A 14,368-nucleotide genomic window follows, 5' to 3' on the forward strand; every position below is an offset into this window, starting at 1 on the left:
TAAAATAAATTCACTTCCTATTATCTTGGTCTCCCGTGTCTGTCTGACGCTGAGCTGCTCATTTTAAAATATTTACGAATCCTGACAGCGAAGCTCCAAAGGCAGGTGGATGATATGAAATAATGAACTTTTATGAAACGAAAGCTGCTGTGACAAAAACATATGAGAGGATAGGTAGTCTGGCCAAAAATCTGGGTCAGGATGGACAAAACGCGCCACTAAGACAAGGCCCTGACCAGGAACAGCTGAAAACTCCGGTGCCTATATGCTCTGAGGGGAGAAATGATCAACTAAAGCAGGTGGGGTGAAGTTAAACCTGGTGTGCAGGGAGCAGAAAGCAAAACAGACAAGTGTACACCGATTCAAACTCCATGAGCAAGAGAAACAAAGCGAGCAGAAGGGAGAAACATGAACAGAATAATTACACTGCATGATAAGAAGACAGTGTCTTCTGTCCTGTGTGTCCCCCATTGCCTGCTAGAAGACACTACAGCGACCGAGACCATGAACAAGACAGAGCAGTTACAGAAAATCAGAGGCTACGGGGCAAACCGAGCTAAAATAAAGGACTGAACTGCAGCAAAACTCCACGTTTCTGTTGTTAAGCTCCCACAGATGAGCCCGGGGTGATCAAGTCGGTCTGACAGGGCGAGTGGAAGCAAAGCATCGTGTTGGACTGAAGATCCTGTGGCGTGTCAAAGACATCCTGCAGCACAGAGCCTAATGTGGTGTGTGACATGTCACGCCCGATCACTCTGCCCGGCTGATGACCAGCTGCTTACGTATGCCGCGTGCACCACTGGATCCCAAACCAGACACTGTCAGGCGCGATAATAGTTCGAACGCCAAAAACCCACTCTGAAGCCTTGCTTTCGACCTCCCCTCACCCCCAATTCGTTTGATGCCGCAGCTCCACGGTCAGCACTCCTGCGGGGCACGTTCCCTCTGCAGACAGTGTGTCGCCGTCAGAGACAAGGTGGGGGTATGTGAGATGTACAGTGAGCTACAGAGCTTCATTTTACCTATATCCATATTTTCCCCAATGACTCTTTCTTAGATACAGCAGTTCTAGATGTTGGTCTTAAACCTTGCTGCCTTGTCTGTTTGTTACTGGGAGTAAATGTCCCCCCTGCGTACGCACTCATTACTCCAATCCTCACAAGGATGCAGACAGGCCAAGCCCCTCTGACAGCATTTGACGCGCTCCTGACATTTTCTTTTTGTTTCCTGCTATTAATGGAGATCTGTCCTTTAGCATGAAAAAAGAAAAAAAAATGGAGGGGCTTCGATTTTTGTTGGGAGCTTGTTCTCTAATGTGCGAGTCTGGAGGATTCAGAAAAGGTAAAATTTTTTCCTCGTAATTCCCATTCCTAATTTGGAAGGTGTGCCTAGTCCTGGTCCTGCAGGGCCACTATCCTGCAGGTTTTAGGTGTTTCTCTGCTTTGACACCTAATTTGTATGGCTCAGTGACTAACAGGCTTCTGCAGACTGAAGACCTGCTGAGGAGCAGAGAAACATCTAAAACAAGATGTGGTGTCCGGGATTGGACTGGTATAAAAAGACATGTCAGACCGTGCAACAATCACCCTACATGCCTTAGTTAATAGGGTAAAGGGTAAAGGTTAAACTTCATGACAGTACAGTTCAGATAAAACTGAACAAACATGGATTGTTTAGAAGGTTTGCCAGAAGAAAACTTCTTCTCCCCCAAAAAAAGAAAACGGGCACACGACTTAGGTTTGAAAAGTTGTATTTAAATGAAAACAAGACTTCTGGAACAACTTCCTTTGGATAGATAAAGCCAAAGTTGAGATGTTTGAGAACTCACAGTCCCATGTGTGGAGAAAACCAAACACAGTATGCGAGCACAAACACCCTCATACCAACCATCAAACACGGTGGTGGAGGGCTCATGGTTTGGGCTTGTTCTGCAGCCACTGAGTCGACCAGGAGCTCCAAGGATCCTGGAGTCAGATGTGAGGCCATCAGTTTGATGGCTGAAGCTTGAACCAAACTGGGTCATGATGCAACGGGACAATGAACCCAAACACAGCAGCTGATCTACATCAGAACGGGCTAAAAAGAAAAGGATGGAGGTGCCGCAGTGCTCCGGTCAAAGACCAGACCTGAACTGAAGTAGCATTGTAAAGAAGAGTGGGCCAAAGGTCCTCCACAACCATGTGAGAAACTGATAAAATCATACAGAAAATGACTGCTTTGAGTTGTTTGCCGCTAAAGGTGGTGTTGTTTCCTCTTTTTGGCTTCAGTTGTGTTTGATAAACCAAGGCACGGTGGAGCCTGCTGTGTGTGTTTTTGTACACCTGAGGTTAGATTTGAATCATTTCAGAACCTGGTCAAAACTTAAACTTAAAAAGAGGGTAGACCTCTTCTGCTCACAGCTATACATAAAAACATTTAAAGGCATTTTTTATTGGTTTGTTTTCTAATTCAACCTAACCTGACCTGCAGCCCGAACGCAGCTAACAAAGCACTGCCTAAACTGTTAGTTTTTTTGTTTTTTTCTTCCTTCCTCTCCTCCTACTGTAAACCTCAGATCGCTCCTCTTTTGCTCCCTTTGAAGGGGGGGGGGATGCTGGAGCTGATTATAACGCAGAGAGAGCTGCACAGCCTCTCGGCGGCTACTGAAGTCGGATAAAACAATGCAATGGCTGAAAGAAGAAGAAAAATCAGCAAGAAGCGATTTTTTTTCTTCTTCTTCTCCTTTTCTCTCTCTTCCCTGTGCTGGATTGTTCTCTTTGATCTGGAGTGCAGTGAAAGGAGGGCATTATGTAACGTCTCAGCACACACATGGCCAACTGTGTGACTGCCAAACACACGGGGCGGTGGGGTGGCACTGTGTGTGTGTGTGTGTGGTGATGGCGGTGCTGTGGCAAAGGGAAAGACACAGGGCCATGGGAGACAGCTGTAAAATGCCCATATTGGTGCTGGGTCATTTTGCTTATTAAGGCTGCTCAGTCAAGCAGCTGTAATGTGGGCCACGACAAGACATGCGAACGCCTCTTAGTGAGAGTTCAAACATCTCTCTGCTGTTCGGCGCCCCCAATACACACCGTCTCTGCCAAGGAAATGTGAATAACCACAAACAATCAGAGATTAGCTCCCAATTTCTTTGGCCTAATTGGAAGGTAAGTCGTCATCTTGAAGGAACAAGAAAACTGGCGCTACAGCCATGATTACGGCGCAGCAGATGGCCCTTTAAATCAATCATTTACAAACCCCGTAATACACGACAGCATGACAACAAGGCCATGCAAATCTGCGGCAAGACGCTTGGCCGTGTCGCGCGCCATACGGAGATCCAGCAGGCCCCACGCTGCCACCAAAGCGGGTTGAGGACGGCGCGGGCAGCGGAGGGACGTACGAGGAGAGGCGCGTGTTCCCGGGGACCCTGCCAGAGCCGGGTGGGGGGGCCCCTCGTCGGGCGTCGAGGAAGGGAGGCGAACGAACGAGCGATCGGCGGATCGAGTTTGCTCGTGTTGCGCGGCCCGAGAACTGACGCTGAGGTGGCCTGACAGGGTCTGTTTCGGTTTCACCGGGAGACTGTTATCCGGAGTGACCGCGTTGTCTTCCCTCCCCTCTGCAAAGGTTATGCCATTGCCAGCAGTCCACATGACACATTGAATGAGCCACTGCTGCCTGAGCCAAAGACGTTCATCAGGTCAGTCGTTAAGAGCACGCACGGCCCTCCGTTCAATCCTCGGCGCGATCAGAAAGAACACCCCCCCCATACACACACACACAGTCCTCCTCCCCTCCTGCGCCGGATCCTTGATATTTCCGCTCTTTGTTTACAACCTATAGTGAGGCTGCAGCTGCTTTGTCGAAGTGACGTGATTGGTAATCGGGTGTGTTAGGCTGTCAGCTCAGGGTGCATGATCTTGCCAGCATGACTCAAGTCTGCCCGTGAGCTGCTTCCTGTGCCAGCGCATCTACTCCAGTTGCTTGTATGATCTATTTTAGATTCTTTTGCCCTAGGATGTGTGTGCATCCTCACAGCAGAAAGAAATAAGGAAAGGGAAGAAAATAAAAAGTAGGAGGAAGAGGAAAGAGGGAATGATGATGATGTTCACATAATCTACAGGCAATCATGCAAATTCCCCAGACGCTGAGCGCTCGCAGATGCTGGAGATATGGGGGCGCAGCCTCGAATTTCTGTTCAGGCACAACAAATGTGGAATTATGCAAACGAACGAACGAGACCTCTATCAGCCGTTTTGGCCGGGGCCGGCGTGTTGGGAGCACGCGAGCCGACGTGCGTGACACCGTAAGGGCCGCTTTCCCTCCTCCCCATTTAGCCTGCAGTAACAACAACAACAACAACAACAACAAAACAAAGAAACACACGTTTGCCCAACTGGATTCATTTGTCCTCTGCACAAGTGGCCTAAAACCCGCTCTCGTTGCTTGGCCTCTCCTCCGTAGAGCCCGGCGTTTGACATACGCATGTCTTGACTGCGTGTCTCCGAGCGGCAGAGTCCATCCCGAGAAACGACAGGAGGCAGCGACGGAGAGAGACCAAGCGCAGATGCCATGCTCCTCCTCGTGGCCTTCGCGCGTCGAGGAGGCCAAGCCGAGTTTGGCACGACCCCGAAGTGTCATCTTGATTAGGACGCTGGTACGGTCGATGGGCAGCAAGGCTCGATGCTGAACCCAAACCCTCGATGCATATACGCGGGCAGGTTGTGTGTGTGTGGGGGGGGCGGATGTTGGTTTAGCCAGAGCCAGGGAATGTGGAGCTCCTCTTCGTAATCCCTGCAGAACAGGCGTCCTTGGAAGGCACGGTGCAGCAGCGGTGGCGGCGGCGGCAGCATTGTGGCTGCTGAATGGTCGGGTCTAATCTCGTGGAGGCAGCGGTCCGTTGGAGGGGCTTTCGAGCTGATTGGAGCCCAAAGGGTGAAAACATCAAGAACACAAGAGGAAAAACAGAGGCTTGTTCTTTGCTGCCTGAAACATTGGCGTTCCATTACCCAGCTAATTTAAAATTTGCCTCACAGAAACGAGGATTTGTGTCGCCTTTAAACACGATAAAAAGCTAACAACGTCTGTGCGCTAACACAACCCATAGTTTCCAACGTGCAAATAGGTCAACAACATTTTAGAAAAAAAGATTACTGGGGGGTTGCAGGGTTGCAGGGTTTTTCCACTCATTTGACCTCCGCATGTAAATAAAACGCGTTGCTTACTCTTAGACCCATTTAGCATCCAGAGAAATGATTTCAGATACCAAAAAGGAAATGGTGAAAGCACATTAAAGGCTCGGAGCATCAACCGTCTCAGGAGGAAGACTCTTTGTTTGATCTCCAGGGACTGAGGCCTTACAAAGTGCGCCTACAGAAGCTCAATGCTGCCATCTGCTGGTGACTGAGGGAACCGCAACGATCCCCTGATTGAACTGGAACCATTTGACCCTTTCCTTTTACACAGACACCAATAATGTGGCTGTGGACATGCTTTTAAAGCCTCGAACCGTTCTCATCTTTCAGTCGTTCTTCCAGTTTTCTCTTTTAAAACACAATAGCCCCTTTTTTTCCCCAGCTGCAGCCTTCCAGCCTTTTGTCACCATGGCACCACACAAACAGGATCTGCGGCCAACGAATGGAGAGCAACGAGACTATAACTAGTGTCAGCTGCTTGTCCAGAACAAGCCAACTTGGCCGCAGAATTCATCACGCACACACGCATGTGGCCATTAAGCAGAAAATAGAAAGACATTAAATATGCAGTTGTTGTGAGACCAACTTGTCAACAGGCTTTTCGAGCGTTGGAAAACTACATCTGTAACTTTTAAATAACTCCAACGGGGACATAAGTGAGACAACAGAGACCGGCTTGCTGTGGAAACGCAGCCGAAGCTCCGCTGGTTAGTTTTGACTTGCATCTCTAGTTGCTCCGCCAAAGATGACCCGAGCCGAGCGGCCAGCACGCTGTCAGGGGACAGGAAGTGACCGAAGCCCTGCAGCAAAGTAGGCACAAAGGATTACATTAGGACGTGTTGTACAAGATGCATGAAAATCTCCTTTTGTTTAGAGAAAATACATATAGTTTAATTGCTTCACAGTTACAAGGCTTTTGTGTTTGGCAAAACACTGTTCCAAGACAATTTTTTTTTAGGCCTTTCTTGGCGTTGAGGTTTCCCCTCTGTCGGCGTCTCCATGTCATCTCTGCACTCGGAAACTGGGTTTTCCTCCACTTTTTTTGGTCTCACCAAGCGGAGAATCCTGCAACTTTCTTCCTCTTTACCTTCACAGATAAAACCTTCATATCCTTACATCTTAAAAGGAGCCTCGATCTGTTGAGTGTCGTCCCCAGAAGCTTGGAGCTCGAAAAAACCTCTGAAGTAACGCCGGAGTTGAGTCAGCCAGGTGAGACAGGAACTGTTTTTTGTTCTTCTCATTAAACAAACAAAAAAAACAATAAAATAAAATCCAAGAAAGGTTTGGTTAGTCCCACTGTGCTCAAACTTGTGTTGGGTCTACATATCCTTTCAACGTTTTACTCAGGATTTGATGAGATCCAGGATATTTCAGGGGTTTAAATTGGTTTTTGGGGGGCTTGGCCACTTGAGGACAAACAAGGAGGTCAGCTGACCAAACAGTCACAGATTTATTTTACTTGGAGTTTCCAAATGTTCCCTGTTTTTATTTTACAACTTCTGAATCAACTAAAACACCAGGAGGGTATTTTATTCTGAAATTCAGCGTTGATCAGCACGTGTCACTAACTCGTTTTTCTCCATGTGCCATCTGTATGAGCTTAAATGCACATCAAGGATAATTAATTAAAGCCAAATAAAAATTTAAAAAACTCCACCGGAGGCTAATGTTGTTGGTGGCATTTCTTGGTGTTAATTGTGTCAGAAATGACTATTCATTTAAAGGAACATTTACAGGAAAAAATGTTTGCAAAAGACTCCTACCATGATTAAATTTTGTTCTTGTCTGGGGAAAAATCCATCACTGTGAAGCCTGCAATGAGAACTGGACATAAGCACGTCTGGAGCAGCTGAAAAACATCTAAATAACTTCTTATTTAACAAAAAACAAACACAAATCAGCAATAAACCAGACTAACAGGCTGTTAGCGAGGCCACAAAGTGCAAAACTGGTTGCAATGGCTTTATGGTAGATAAAAAAAGAAAACAAACATAGTTCATATAAATTTATTTGAAAGAGATTAAAGTACAAAAAAAGTGGTATTTTCTTCCAAAGAAACAAAATGTTTTATATTTTGCTACAATGACGATTCATAAAGAGAGAATTTTATTCAAACCGTCTTTGAGATACAGGTAAGTATAAAAAAAATTAAATAACAATGGCCGAAAAACACCCCGAAACACATTAGTGACAGCTTTACTTGTGTCAAACAAGCAGATCCCGTAATAATAACAATAAAAATAATAATAATCCCAAACTTCTACAGGAACAATAACGTTGGCGTGTTCCTGCGCTGAACTAGGAAAAGTTAGTCGGCTTTTACAAAAAAAAAAAAAAAAGACAGCGTGGTGCTGTTCGGCGTGGGCGCGCTGATCGAAGTCAGAGCAGAGCTACAGTCATTCCGCATGGCGCAATGATGGTCGCAGGCGTGGAGGAGAGAAGACGGGCGCAGAGCGGCAATCTGATACAAACGTGAGGGTTTTACAACAAAAACTATAAAAGGCTTTACGATACCATGCCGCTGTGTTGCCAGATAAGTGACAATTCTGCAAAACGAATAAGAATAAAAAAAGATTTTAACAAAAAAATATATATACTTTGGTACTCAGGTAAGTCGCCTCCCGTTAAGATCGTTTCAGCAACAATGTGACATTAAGAGACAAAACTGTAACATTAGTTCTTAGACTTGCTAAAAAAAATTTAAAATACGAAATCAGGCAGCGGTGGCAGGAATGTTCCTCCCAGCTCAGAAAGTAAGGCTTTTCGTTTCATGTGCATTTCAATTTATCTCTTTTTAAGTGAAATTAACCTCCTTGTCAACAGAGAAATCCTCTTCCTTCAGAGAGAGACGCGTCAAACTTCTTGTTTTCACAGCTGTTCACCAAAAATAAAATTGAAAAAAAAAAAAACCAACGCGATGCGAATAAATAAAGCCGCTGCGAGCGACACGACGAGGAGATTCAGCCACATTCAGTCACGTGTTCAGCTGGAACAAAATGGAGGCGGCTTGTTAAACTGCGCTGAAACGCAACCTAGCCAGAGGCTGCAACTTGAGGGGCGCCGAAAGATACCGGGTACGACAACAACAACAAAAAACATATATATATATATATATATATATATTCACATATATATCGAGTACAACTGTACCAGCAGTGAGTATTTCTAAAAAGTTACAGATAAAAATAAATTCTGAGTAAATACGTAGAGCAGGAGAAGGTTTGTAAATAGAAACCAGCTATTCGAAAGGTGTGTTTTTTTCTACGGTTGTTATTAGAGCGAGTGATTAGCCGCAGTGGATGTAGGAGGAAAAAAACAACAAAACTAAATAAAAACCTGTTCAACGGTGGGGAAGACCAGTTCACCGCCATTAAAATGACAGCTTCATCTCGTGTTTTCAGAGAGCGGGGTGGGGGGTGGGGGGTCCGCTTGATCTCTGATGGCGTTTTGCGCACCTGCCACCTCAGGGATCTGAAACCTGGCTGTCATTTTCAGGTCCTCCTGATTGAAAAGCAGAGTGAAAGTCAGCTGGTCTCTGTGGCTCACGTGGAGCTGAAATAAGGCAGGAAATGTCTTTTGGCTGGGGGCTCGCCCTGACAGCTGACCTCCGTCTTCAGCTCAAAGTCGAATCTACGATTGTTTGTTTGTTTGTCTTCACAGCTACCACTGTGACACGTTCAGTTTCCCCCCCGCGTGACAGATTTGCATATTTGAGGCTACGATTTGAAAAGCTTGACCTCACCCACGCGTCTTGCGCCCGCCCTCGGCTGAAGGAAGAGGACTCTTGGCGAGACGCGAGAACGGGACTCCCCCCCCCTCCCAATGGGCCTCGCGCTTCGAAACCCTGATTATCCGCGAGACGCTCGACCTCTTGACCTCTTAGGAGTCAGCCTCGGGGCTTTGGCGCCCCCCACCTCTGGCTTGGATCTGAAGCCAGGCGTCGCCCAGTGCCTTGGCGAAGTGGTCGTCCACGGAACCGGTTATGGACACCGAGTTGGACACGGCCTCGGCCTCTTTGTAGTTCTTCCCGAGGCTGCGGCGAAAGTGCTCCTCGATTACAGGGTCACACACGGCGTTGGCTACGAGAACCACAGGAGAAATACGGTTATTACAGCAGTTCCAGGATTATTGTTTTAAATAAGGTTCTAGACGTTTCATTGGCTTTAAATGAAAGCAGAACTTGTTTTTTAAAGCTGACAGCTCATCGGTTGTTGGCTGTGATGTTTCAAGCTGCTTTTAATCCACATTTAGTTTTATTTTTCTGCAGGAACGTGCCGTGCTTCATGAGCTCAAGTTTTCTTTCTAGCAATTACCTCTTGAAGGCATTTTCCCTAACAGATCGTCCCGTTAATTTGGATTATGTAAACGTTCTAACCTATTACAGAATACAGGAGAAAAAGAATACCTCAGGTATATCTCAGATCCTTGCCCTTCCCTGGTTTTCCTGCTTGAACACATCAGCTTCTAGACTTTGACTCACCATTTATTCGCCTCACTTCTTAATTTAAGCACCGTTAATGTGCCGTAAACCTAAATAAAAAAAAAAGGCGGCTCACCATTGGTCTTCCTCTGATCCGTCGACGGGGCGGGAGCGCAGTAGTTCATGTGGCACTGCAACAGACTGCAGTTCTGGTTGCTTGCGGGGGCGCAGGTAATGACCGAGGGCCGGTTCTGAAAAAAACAAAAACAAAACAAAACCCATTGAGGAACGAGCTTCAGTCAAAGAGCTGAAAGAAACAAAACAAAAAGAAGACTATGAGACGTTTAAGGCTCGCCTTCAGTGACGTAACACTCAAGACTTGATCAAATTCAATTTGATAAAAGCTAAAAAGCTCAAGTAGATTTGAACATGTACGCTTAAAATATGAGAGTGATGCCTTGGATTTAAATCAATTCTAAGGCACGTCATTTTCTCCTTTCCACTTTTCAAAATAACTATCAGAAACAAAACTGAACATGTTTGAAATATAACGACCAGCAGAACTTTTGTTTGTTTTACAAAAATAGGGGAACGGTGCTTTTTTTTTTTTATTGTTCCAACTGCTGTTTCTCCAGCATTATTTCATAATTTACACAGTCCAGTGCTTTCCAGGTCGTCTCATAAGAATAAACGTTTCAACAGAGACCCTCACATATCTGTTTATCCTCTGAAACAAACCGTGCAATGATGATGATTACGAGTAAACGTACCTGCTGCCGTTCCACGGGGGCGCTGACGGCAGACCTCGCTATTCTGCTGACCCCAAAGTCGCCGGCGCTTTTGGTCAAAGCCAGAGGTCGGCTCGCGTCGTAGTCAGAAATGGGTGCATACGGGTGGTTCCCGTGGATGCTGCCGGGAGAAGAAACAATGTGCTCCACAGGACTGTGGCTCAGGCTCCAGTGCTCGTTACGGTTGTCTCCAGCAGAGGGACGGGCCCTTAAAAAAAATAAAAAAGGAACACGAGGTAAGCACCTACTTTGCCTTGCAAGCCTCACCTCTTTAATCTATAAATTATTTAAACACGTGAAACTCTGAGTATAAATTATGTACGGAGTGTCAACAGTGTCACCTTCGAGGTTCGTTAAAAACCGTGAAGGTGCTTCGCCTAAAACAGGAAGCGTACTACGCCCCCCTGTGGGGAAAAAGCAGACGGATTTGCGGTTTGGCTTCTTCTCATCTAGGTGATTTAGTACGTGTTGAATCAGAGCCTTTCAGAGAGATGGCTGTCGGACAGAGAATCATCAAGACGTCTCCTGTGTGTGTCTGATTGTTTTCATCTGCTCTGACTGCTGTTTGGATGAGTGTGTCCTTTGGGTAAGGGACTACTGATGGAAAACTAACTCTTGGCTACATTTTATGTTTGACTTCTTTAAATATTGAAAAAAAAAAAAAAAAAATGTACAGCTGCGGAGTGGGACAGCAGCAATTAACATGTCTGCTTCCTGAGAGCCTGAATAGAGTGATCAGCGAGCAGTTTTTTTTTTTTGGAGCTTGACGTTTAAAATGTGTTTTCAGTAACGTGGGACAATTTGACAGACCAGAGCCTTAATGTATACACGTTGAAATGCTAACCTTTCCCCTTTAATTGTACCAAATTATCTAGACATGAAAGTCTGAGGATTTAACAAAACAAAGTGAACTGAAGGTTTTATTCATTTGTGATTTCTTGACTTGGACAACATGCTTTTTGGTGTTTTACCCTTTTATCTCGTTTATTCAGTCAAAGCCAATGCAACATCGTAACAAGAAGAATAACTTGCGTTCCTAATCGTGTTTACGTAAAACTAGAAAGGATTGTGTCACAATAACACTGTTCTGCGGGATTCCAGATGAAACGTAAACGCAAACACTCATTTATAACATGGCTAACAGTTTGCACACAATTCATCTGACCAATTACGTGAATAAAATAAATGGTTTAACGGTAAATTTGACACCCTTTCATTCGCTGGATAGACAGGGTGGAGATGCTCGTATAGAATCAAACTTTAAAGTGAAGCAAAAAAAAAAAAGAAGCTGAAAACAAAAAACTACTTAAAGTTTCATTGTCTCTGGGAATATCTGGGCCATCGTGGCTGAGATGTTGAAGTGTCACAGACGCTCAGGCGAGCAATCTGCAGGTTTCAATTCCCAAACAAAACAAAACAAAAAAAGCGCCACATGCACGGAACCGATGTCAAGAATCAGCACCGACAGCGAGCACCCCCCTGCTGGGACTCCTTGTGTCGCCGGCGTCTTGGCAGAAAAACGTAGCATCTGAACGCACCTCAAAGACAATACCCACCTGCTGGGAGGCTTGTTCGAGGTCCAACCTGACGAGGGGACATATTTCCACTGGAGCTGTTCTCTAAATTATTCAATATGGTTAAAAAAAAAAAAAAGCCAAGCAAATCTCTGTGTTGTCTCCGAGTTCAGTTTTTAGAATCCAACATAAGGTTGTACTCAGAGTTAAACTAACAAACCATAGAGATTGGTTAGTGTGTAATGTGTTTAGTTAGAATTTATGCTTTATGCAGCAGGCGATGTCACATTAAAGTACTATAGAGGCTGTTAATCCAACGCCAAACCAACATGTTCAACGGAGCAGAAAAGAGGCCCATCATTTCAACGCTCTGAACGGCACTTACAGCTGAGTGGCAAACAGTCTGCTCATCTTCGTCACGTGGTCATCATCACAGTTGAGCCGGTCCTCCGTTCGTTCGTCCCCGTACTTGCGTTTGTTCGGGCAGTGTGGCGGGGGCCCGGGTATGGTGGACACAGCAGTCGACGGGGACGGGATCCTGGACTCGTCTGTGGGAAAGCAATCAGGAGTGGATTCAGTTTTATTCCTTTCAATTTCCCAGCACACCGCTTCTTGAGGGCCAGAGCACAATACCCCACACTCCTGTGTAAGATGTGACCTCCAACTGGGAGGTAAGGCGCTTCTGAACAGCTCTGTGTTGTTAAATTTGCACCGGTTTGCTCAACCGAACAGGTCTACATGAAGAAGAGGAGGAAACTGCTCAGTCAAGACCGATCCAGAACACTGAGGGCAGAATAACCCGTGTCCTCATGCCAGCTCAGTGCATGTTGGTATGTGAAACTAAACAAATGGAGGCGCACAATTTAATGTCCCTGCAGGAAAACTTACTGTCCACCCACAGTGGAAGTTAAAGTTTCTTTTTTAAAACAAATACTAATTTTCAGAAACCACAAGTATGAGTATGAATCTGAAGGACCAATCTGCCTAAAAGAAAACACATTTAATAAAATACTTATTTGAGTGTCTTACTGCATTTTAAAACTGTTTGATAACTTAATAACTGTTACATATGTCATATATCACTGGCAGGTTTCAAATAAGATATATAAAAACTAATTTAGTCTGATGCACACACAAAAATAAGAATATTAAGGATGCCATAAATGTAACTAGTATGCATGTGAAGTCATGAACATAAAAGACAAATAAAGCAACTCTAGAAAACAGCTGGTTCCAGTAGTTTCACATAAAACAGTCTTTCTATAAGTAAAATATGACTGAGGGCCACATCCACCTGAGAGCATAGTGATAAGGCAACTAAATTTAAGTAAATGTCCAGTGCAGATGGACTTCCTGTGGTATTCGGGGATGAAATCGACTCCTGCGGGAAACCTTGACAACACAGAAACTTAAATCACTCCTTAAATAACTTGTGTTGGGTACTGCAATGGCAAAACTGTGCTCATTTTCTTGTAAAATCTCTTCAAGTATATAACAAATTCACTGCTACAGAGAGCCTTCTGGAGGCTGCTTGATGATGGGGTGAAAAATATTTCATGCAACTTGTAAAAATGAGACTGTTAAAAATGTATTTAATGTAATGTAATTAAAGTAACTAGAGCTGTGATGCACTGCTGTGAATAAATGGCCAATAAACAGAATACATTAAAAAGAAACTTTGAGGGTTTAAAAGACATAAAACTAAAGTACATACACTTGGGAAGCAGGCAGGGGCTTCAGAAATGTTTCTGGCTGTAATTTAGCTGAATTTAAAGTCAGGCAAAGAGATGAAGTACACAGCAGGCCTCAGGGACAAGTCATGTTCAAGAGGAACAGCAACTAAAATTGACTATTTTACTTTCAAAACGTGTCCCTCAGCACTGATAAAAAAAAGGTAAACATACCGTCGTAGTGCAGTCTCCCAATGTTGTTGTTCATCTTGTCCAGGAACCGAGAGTTCAACAGGTCCATTCTAGTGCATAGCATTTACACCGACAGGCTAGATGCTAACGTCGATGTTAGCATGCTACACCACCGAAGACGACAGCCGGGGGGTGTATCCTGAAAGTGGGAAAGTTGAGGGGGGAACAGTTAGTGAACACAAGGATTATATACGTTTAATGTTCCCTAAACGGTAACGGTGAGGCAGAGGACCGTGTCCCGGCGGTAACAACGCGACGCCCACGGGCTAGCAGCGATGCTAATGCTAACTAAACAGCTAACGGCTAAAAACGTTAGCTTGCTCCAGCTAGCAAAAGTTTCGGAGTTGTGCTCCAGATTTACAAAAGCTGTACGCTAAAGCGCAGTGACGGCGGTCGAGGCAGACAGCTGGACGCGTTCAGGTGGTTACATCTGCTAAACAAAAAAAGGACCAACTTTAGCTTGGTGAAAACACGGCTCGACTCCGCCAACTTCTTCGGTTTAAAAACGACTCGGACGGCGGGACGGGAGCTGGTTCCCACGGCAGCCAGG

The 14,368-nt window shown here is 45.2% G+C and overlaps 1 protein-coding gene across 1 annotated transcript; it reads right to left on the minus strand.

The window, feature by feature from the left end:
• Window positions 1-7,164: 7,164 nt before the first annotated feature.
• vgll4a (vestigial-like family member 4a) lies at window positions 7,165-13,939 on the minus strand. Its single transcript, XM_025004465.2, has 5 exons — window positions 13,801-13,939; window positions 12,282-12,444; window positions 10,365-10,590; window positions 9,731-9,845; window positions 7,165-9,253 (listed from the first exon to the last, which is right to left on the minus strand). Exons 1-5 carry the CDS (start codon window positions 13,880-13,882, stop codon window positions 9,054-9,056), a joined length of 786 nt encoding a protein of 261 aa, XP_024860233.1. The 5' UTR covers window positions 13,883-13,939; the 3' UTR covers window positions 7,165-9,053.
• Window positions 13,940-14,368: the final 429 nt, after the last annotated feature.

This window comes from Kryptolebias marmoratus, linkage group LG8 (genome assembly GCF_001649575.2).
Source record: "Kryptolebias marmoratus isolate JLee-2015 linkage group LG8, ASM164957v2, whole genome shotgun sequence".
NCBI lineage: Eukaryota > Metazoa > Chordata > Actinopteri > Cyprinodontiformes > Rivulidae > Kryptolebias > Kryptolebias marmoratus.

Bases quoted from the DNA above. Each gene is read 5' to 3' on its own strand.
- vgll4a (XM_025004465.2), bottom strand. From the start codon at position 13,882: ATGCTATGCACTAGAATGGACCTGTTGAACTCTCGGTTCCTGGACAAG. The intron at 12,445-13,800 runs GTATGTTTACCT...GCTTTCCCACAG, and splicing joins TGGGAGACTGCACTACGACG to ACGAGTCCAGGATCCCGTCC. The intron at 9,254-9,730 runs GTGAGCCGCCTT...TGGTTCTCGTAG, and splicing joins GGATCAGAGGAAGACCAATG to CCAACGCCGTGTGTGACCCT.